At 40.8% G+C, this 8426-nt stretch overlaps 1 protein-coding gene across 2 annotated transcripts; it reads right to left on the bottom strand.

Annotated features, from left to right (window-relative positions):
- Positions 1–233: 233 nt before the first annotated feature.
- On the bottom strand, positions 234–5052 carry ndufs5 (NADH:ubiquinone oxidoreductase subunit S5). Of its 2 annotated transcripts, XM_012957036.3 has the most exons (3): positions 4947–5052; positions 981–1198; positions 234–470 (listed from the first exon to the last, which is right to left on the bottom strand). In XM_012957036.3, exons 1-3 carry the CDS (start codon positions 5032–5034, stop codon positions 372–374), a joined length of 405 nt encoding a protein of 134 aa, XP_012812490.1. In that variant the 5' UTR covers positions 5035–5052; the 3' UTR covers positions 234–371.
- Between the last annotated feature and the right edge of the window lie 3374 nt (positions 5053–8426).

The following is an 8426-nucleotide window of genomic DNA, read 5'->3' as shown; positions in this document are numbered from 1 at the left end:
TGCATTCAGCCTAATACCAAAAAACACAATGTACCAGTGTTAATTTTGTCTCTCAAATTTAAGTTGGCCTCTATAGGCAGAAATGCTATTTCATACAAAATTAATTACAGTAGAACCCCGATTTCATGTTTCCCATGGGACAGCATCAAAACTGCATTGAACACAGAAAATAGTGAGATAGAAAGTACTGAAAATTCCCCATCCACATGCTGAAATAGTTCAAACAACACATGGACCAGTAAGGATCAATTTAATAATTTCAAAATGTAATGCAAGTTTTGGGATTCACAACATAGAGTGAGTAATTGCTTTAAAGCGCTGTGTAACTTGTTGGTGCTGTAATGAACAAAAATTGATGGCTTTTTTACGGATTAAGGACTGTTGTCATCTTTGCTGAAATCTGGTGCCTTATATTTTCCTTCTTTCTCCAGCTTCTTCTTTTGTTCTTGGATTGCCTGCAATCTCTGTCTCTGTAAGAGTAACAAAATAAAGTAAGAAGGCTTTTTAAAGGCCAGGGACACTCTTGGGTAATTTGGAACTTCTGCTTGGATTCTGAGTGATTATTTATACAACACTATCTGTCATATTATGTTTGGGAGTATACCCATTTGGGATTTTATTTTTTATTAAAAATATATACTTCACTATCCAGTTCTGCTGTTTTATTCTGAACATTTTGGAGACTTCATGTATTTGTTTGGCGCATATAACTTGTACATCTTGTGAAAGATTTATTATCTTAGAAATTCTGCCCAGGAAAATTATTTTGCTCTTAAACACTCTTAACATCTTTTGGGAAAGTGAAGTATGGGAGCCAAAAGTGAGCTTTACCTCACTGCTGGCTTAGCGCTAATCTCCACACTACAATTATGTGAAAGCATTAACATTATCTTTCATCTAACCTTAATCAGCATACTGGATATGGATACTACAGACACACAAGCTCAACAACTCAAACAGTATAATAAACACCTACTCACCAATTTGTTTCTGCTCATGCACTCATAGAAGTCTTCATATTCCAACCTGCATTCCTTTCGTGCTCGGATCTGTCCAATTCCATGGGAGCATTCCACCCACTCTTTCTCAAATGCCTGGCATGAAGAAACCCAGCGATATGGTTGCTGTGAGCTCTGCAGTAACATCCATTTATCTATGTTGATTCCAAGTTTACTCTGGACGTCAATAAACGGCATGCCTATAGGGAAAGATCAGCTGGAATTAGCAAATTTGTAATGAATACCAACTATTTCTTGCCCAGAATAACAGATTTGTTTACCTGTTGTTACACCCTTTCCCCTTCCAGAGCCAGACACACTGCATCTTCTCTACAGTGTTAGTGAAATATCATATATGGCTATACCTTTGCATACATAACTAAGACTTGTGACTAATTTCATGAAAGCAAATGTCAGCTAAAAAAAAATGCTTCTTCATGTTGCTGGCTAGCTCTTCTTGGTGTTCCTTAAATGTTGCTAAAGAATTTCTAGTTTCTAGTTGCTGGTAAAAATGTTTTACAAAACTTTCCGTGAAGCAGGTACAATAAGGCCAGCTGATGTACTGTAAATTCAACTATCAGTAACAAGATCCTGGAATTTACCCAGAGAAAGTCAACTCCCAGGGTCCAACTGCATGCTGACTATATGAACTGATGTAAAGCAGAATATACAGCACTGGTGTGCAAGTCAGTACTGATGTTCCAACTATAACACAACAAAAGAATGGACAGGTAATAACAAGCACACTCATTTTCTGTTTTCAAAACAAATCAGAAGTCCACTGAAAAGCCCTCTGTATAAACAAACCCCTGTCTTTCCCCAACAGCAGCATGTTGGGCAACGCAATAGAGTTACATTCAACACTAATAAAAACAGATCATCATGCATCTAAAAGTTGCGACATTTTGCGAAACAGTCGTAATGGCTACGAAAAAGTCGCGTCAATTTACGAAAAAATCGCAAAATACCGATCATTACGAAAAAAACGCATTCGGACGGTTCGTGGATTAGTAAATCAGCCCCTAAGTGTCTCTTTAATCATTTATTTAAACTGCACAATATCATACACACAAATATCTTGTATATTACAAAAACCCATCAACAAAAATAAATATTAGAAACATGTATTGTACATATAAATATATAATGTAGGAGACAATTCATTTGTGAAGGAAGGCTTGGTTATTGGGTATATTACTTAATATAAGCAGTTGAATAGAATGCAAATTCAGTTAAAAAGAAAAAGCATCTGCATAACCTGCAAGCTTAGTATGTAGTGACAGTCTAATAGTTTGCTAGTGGACAACCTTTAGTTTGCTTGTAGCCCCTGTAGACTTATTACATTACCAGCAACAACAGTCATTTGCAGACTATTATCAAAGCACAGATCAACCAGGGCTGCGTGCATCTCTCCATCTCTCAAATGAGCATTATGCGACTGTGCTTGACCTGGGAAACATTAATCCACTGCGATGCATGTAAAGACATTGAGATGCCTGTATTCTTGCGACTCTGTTTAACTAATCATACAGCATTCACCTCCATCACTTGCTGCAAATCACAACCATACTTTCAAACCAACGTGCTTCACTGTCCACACCGCTCCACCAAGGAGTCACAGGAATGCCATTATACAATAACCAAGCCTTGTTTCACTGATTTTTTTTTTGTTTATTTTTTTTTATTGTTTATGGGGTTTTGTAAATGATGTGACAGCCAACATAACTGTTTGTTTATAATATGATATATTTTCTAAACTAGTGCAGTTTTATAAATCAATAAATAATAAAATAATTCAGGGATTAAATGGGATTTTTGCAGTTCTGCTTCGGTGTGACTATGCACTACATTTAGGTTTTTGTATCATTGAAATGACAGCTTTAGATAATACAAAGTAATGGGCAACACAGACATTACTGAACACCTTTTTTACTTTAAAGTAGAACTTTCCTAAACATGGCCCTACTCAGCCAAAAATCAATTGTGGAGGAGTATTACTTCAATTAAAGGGCAATCACTGTCTTGCCCTACTATAACTGCTATCCACCATTCTGCCACCTCCTGGTAGTGTCACTATGCAGGGAACACATATTGGCAGCTTCTGCTCCTTGTGGTATTCTGCAGCTGCGGTACAATATGCTAAATACTGGCACCCTCTGAGTGTGCCTCTTGCATTGCCAGCGCTCTTTAAAGTGGACCTGTCACCCAGGCATAAAAAGCTGTATAATAAAAGCCCCTATCAAAACCCAAACTCATCTTTTTATTAACACACCCATACCCATTATAAAAGCAATTAAAAATCATAACTGTCAATCATTGCCTGCCCAGTCTCCATGGCTTAGGCCAGGGATCCCCAACCTTTTTTACCTGTGAGCCACATTCAAATGTAAATAGAGTTGGGGAGCAACACAAGCATTAAAAATGTTCCTGGGGTTAAAAATAGGGGCTCTGATTAGCAATTTGGCTGCTCCTATGTGGACTGGCAGCCTACATGAGGCTCTGTTTGGCAGTACACATGGTTTCTATGCAACCAAAACCTGCCCAAAAGCCAGGAATCCAAAAACTAGCAACTGCTTTGAGGCCACTGGGAGCGACATCCAAGGGGTTGGGGAGCAACATGTTACTCACAAGCCACTGGTTGGCGAACACTGTTAGGCATAGGGGTGGGGCAGACAGTTACTTTCACTTTCAGTTCAGAACTTCTTAGATGTTGCTGCACTCCTCACTATCTCATTTTGTACCCAGTGCATGGACATGGGTATATGGTCCCCTCATACTGGCACAGAAACAAGATTTTGGCATGATGTAAAGCTTGCCTTAAAGAAGAAGGAAAGGCTAAGTCACTTGGGGGTGCCAAAATGTTAGGCACCCCCAAGTGACTTAGATCGCTTACCTTCTATCCCGGGCTGGTGCCCCTGTATGGAGAAAACAGCACCAGCCCGGGGTAGCAGCGATCGTTTCCTCCTTCCTCTCTCGCCACGCGTGCATGCGCAGTAGAGTGAAAAGCCGAACTTTGACAGAGAAGTCGGCCTTTTTACTCTACTGCGCATGCGCCGGACTCGGAGTCTAGGGGAAAGGAAGGCGGAAGCGCATCGCCCCAGGTGCCCTGGGCTGGTGCTGTTTTCTCCTAACAGGGGCACCAGCCCGGGGTACGAGTTAAGCGATGCAGGTCACTTGGGGGTGCTTAAAATTTTAGCACCCCCAAGTGACTTAGCCTTTCCTTCCCCTTTAATAACAGTGTCCACAAAATGGTGCCTGCCTGCTTGCTGCAGTTGTGAATTCCAAGGCTGAAGGAAATAAGATAAATAATTTATATAGTGTAAGTGAAGTTTATTTTGCTTGACAATAAAAATTCTGTCTTCTGTTTTTTTCCAGTCCAGTCAGGCGCACATGCTGAAGGCAAAAGCCGGCTTTTTCCCTCTACCTGCTCAGGGCTGGAGAAGACCTAACAGGAAGAAGTTAGTGGCAAATTAGCTTCTATGGAGCAACCCTGGGCCAGTGGTGTTCTGCTAACAGGAGCACAGGACCAGGGTATCTTATAAGTACTTAACATTTTGGCACCCCTCAGTAATTATTGCTTTAGTTCGCCTTAAATATGTGAAGGCTGGTAACTAATGCGCCTGGAAGTCCCAATTAGAATTGAAAATTTTCATGTTCATAATATACTGAAAAAGTCGGCAACATGTAAGAAAAGTTTTTGTAGCGAAGCACACCGGTAAACACAACTCACGCACGAATTATGAAAGTGTTCACTACATAATCGTACAGTTTGTAGGACACAAGGTGCCCTCTGCCTCAGTGCACTACAGACAGACCCATGCATATATACAGCTGAATCACATATCCATATATTCTCACAACTGCGAGCACTCGAGTATAAACAAGACACGTGCGCCGATAAACAAGCGAATGAAATGTAGGGATTCGGCTGCCAATTTAAGCTCTCACCTGCACAGATTCGGACGTCCTCTACACAGAAACTACTTCCTGTGGCGCACGCTGACGCGCTCCTATCAGCGGTGCCGTGCTGCAGCATGTGACCAGTGCGACAGTAACACGGAAGTACTGCTAATTCGCACGGGAACTGAAGCAAACCGGTAGGCGGCAGATTTGATTAATGGATAGCTTTTAGGTAACAATTTTGTAGCAAGACAGATGTCAGACAGGTTTTCTTGAGGCTACTGATACGCAAGGGACATTTTCTCCACTCTGTTTTTTTTCTATAGTTCTGATATATTTTGCTGCGCTTTGCAGGGATTACACGCCGCTCGCATAAGCAATGTTCACTATACTTCCTTCTCGGATATGTGCACAAAATAAATTCTTTTGAGCGTATGTTTTAAACTTGTGTGCAGATTTGTAAAAATGGTGTGCTCAGTTAAGAATAAATGCAAAATGTTGTTTTTTCATGTAGAATTCTTCTTGTGTACAACAATTTGTGTGTGCTTGCCTAAAGATTTGTGTGTGCGCACAATAGCTTGCAGTTTCGGAGGGACATTGCAAGTGCAGCACCTGCTTACTATATGCCCACATAACATGGCGATATCCGGCTAATTTGATTGTTTTGCCCTAGGGCCAAACGATCAAATTACAACGACGGGCATAGGAGCCGTCGGACCGAAGACCATATCAGTGAGCTAATGTGGTCCCCAATCCGATGGCAAAATCAAACTTTACCGATTGTCGCCCAGATATCAATTGGGGAGGCCTGCCGGGGCCCCCATAGACAGGCCTAATTGATCTAAAGGACTTGAATCGGCAGTTTAAATCTGCCTGTGTATGGCCACCTTAAAGGTCCCCATACACGAGGTGATTTCACTCGTTGTGCGACGAACGATTATATCGACAAACAATCGTATGGCGATCAGGTTTTCATACGATATGCCATCCACGGGCAACGATAATTTGCAAAAGATTTCATCGTATCATTATAGTAAAATATGTACAATCGTACATCTACGTACGATCCAATGTTGTGGCGGAAGCAGTATTTATTTATTTATTTATGTTCGTTGACTTCCGCTGCTGGCAATCATGGCATGCGCAGAGAACAATCGTTCGAAGACAAATGTCTGACACTCATACCAACTGGCAGATTTTATCGTTAAACGACTAAAATTTTTAAACCTGGCCAATCGATTTTAGGGACAATAATGTCGGGTCGATTAGTGGGCTGACGATCGTTCGCACACCATCAACTATACGATAACTTAACGATAGTATCGGATCGTTCGGGAATCGGTCGTTTGACAGTAAAAAATCGGCCCGTGTATGGGGGCCTTAAGGCTTTTTTTTATTGTCCATCTTTTTACCTAGAACCTCTCCTATTTATCTTCCAGTCTGTTTACAGGGTAACCCTTTTGAAATAAAAAAATAACAAAAATGGTATAAAGGTGATACCTTTATTGGCTAACTAAGATAATCATAGCAAGCTTTCAGAACATTTTAGTTCCCATTTCAAGCTTAAAAAAGGAACTAAAATGTTCTGAAAGCTTTCTATGATTATGTTACTGTAGCAGCTCTAGCAGCCGCTGTAAAGGGCGAGCTACCCAGCTACAGGTCTGCCCTAAGGAGCAAATTCTGAGTTTATGACCCTCTCGGGTCTTTTTTGGTATCTTTGGCTCCTAACTCTCGCTGCCGCGGCGCTGTAAAGGGAGCAATATCTTTTATATACTAATAGCCAGTGTTGCTACGGTACCGACCCTAGTTACCCGTGATGACCTACGGTGCATCGCACCAAATTGAGGCGCACTGAGCTGATGTTGCATTGCACAGTTGACTCCGCTCTGGGATACAAAGGATTAATCATCTGAACCCAGCACCCTGATGAGCAAGGCTACCATTTATGGCTACCAGATTCGTACAGCAGAGCGTGCAAATTACCGCTGCCACAGCCGCCACCTCACCGATGGGTGTCACAGGTCTTACCTACTTTTTTATTTATTTTTATTTACTTTTTGGGCAAGGGAGTTTGTGATGCACTACATCCTGGCAGGTTGGGGGTAAGTAAAACATTCCTGCAATAACCACTTATTTCCCCGCATGGTCCTGGGCTCTGTTTTGGTTGATGTTCGCTTCACTGGTGGTGGTCCTTGACATCTAGTTTTCTAGTTCTTCTCTCTTTTTCTCTTTTTCTCTTTCTTTCTTACACTCATTTCTCCTCCTTCTTATTGTGTACACTTATTTTATGTTATGAGGTTTTTCTGGAACATCATAAATCCCTGCTATTTGTGGTGTTTCCGGTAATTCTTTATTTAACATACAGGATTTCACGCAAATCAGCACCAGTGACACTGAAATTTCAGTTACTAAGAATTGATTTATTGATTTATTTATTTTCCGTGTTTATGCTTGTATAAAGGAACACACCTGTTGGCTTGTCGACACACTTAATATCACCTTGTAGACAGGAAACGGTATAATGTTTCTTATTATATGTTACCTTTATTTATGTGCTTAATGTAATGACAAAAAGTGTCTACATGATGTTTGATTTTTTTGTTCTTTTTATTTATTTGTTTTTGATATGTCTAAGGGGATATATATATATTAGTAAATTAGAAAACATGTAACAAAAGGTCATGGGCAAGTAAACACTTATATATAGTATAAAATAGTATAAACATTTAATGGATAACACAGGACATGACATAATTAACGATTAGTTTAAAATACTGATTTTAACCCCTTTTTGTTTCTTGAACAAAAATACCCAGAAGCAAATTATCTGTTATATGCCTCAGAAATGTCCTCACTTTCCTTCCCAAAGCTAGAGGTTAAAAATCAGAATAAAAACAGTGGAACTGTAAATTAAAATATTTAATAAGAAAACATACAGGTCTTAGTCTTTATTAAGACTATGAAGGGCCACTGTATTTAACTGGTGAATCCATCACACTTTTTTTCCTCATCTAGATGGGGGGGGCACATTCCAGCATCATATATTTTAGATCAGTGCTGTACAACTGGCAGCCCGCAACCCCCCACCTGGCTGGCTGTTATGACTGCTTACCTTTGTATAAGGTTTAAATGGACCAGTACTAGATCAACTGGCCCCCTGCATTGCTCACACCTTTAAGCCCCTGTAATTGTTCACATCTTTAAGCCCCATATTGTTCATAAGTCAGTATGTGTATGCCCAGTATGTACTGTCTATACTGTGTGTGCCATACTCTGCCTGCCCTACCTTGCCTCTGTGTGCCATACTCTGTCTGCCCTTCCCTGCCTGTGTGTGCCATACTCTACCTACCCCATGCTCCTTGTGTGCGCCATATTCATTCTGCCTGCCCCATGCCCTCTGTGTTTGTCATATGCTGTCTGCCTTATGCTGCCTCTGTGTGTCATACTTTGCCTGCCCTATGCTCCTGTGTATGCCATACTCTGCCTGCCCTATGCTGCCTGTGTGTGCCATACTATGCCTGCCCTCTG

This window comes from Xenopus tropicalis, chromosome 2 (genome assembly GCF_000004195.4).
Source record: "Xenopus tropicalis strain Nigerian chromosome 2, UCB_Xtro_10.0, whole genome shotgun sequence".
NCBI classification, from domain to species: domain Eukaryota; kingdom Metazoa; phylum Chordata; class Amphibia; order Anura; family Pipidae; genus Xenopus; species Xenopus tropicalis.
This window is presented reverse-complemented; position numbering and strand designations above follow the sequence as displayed.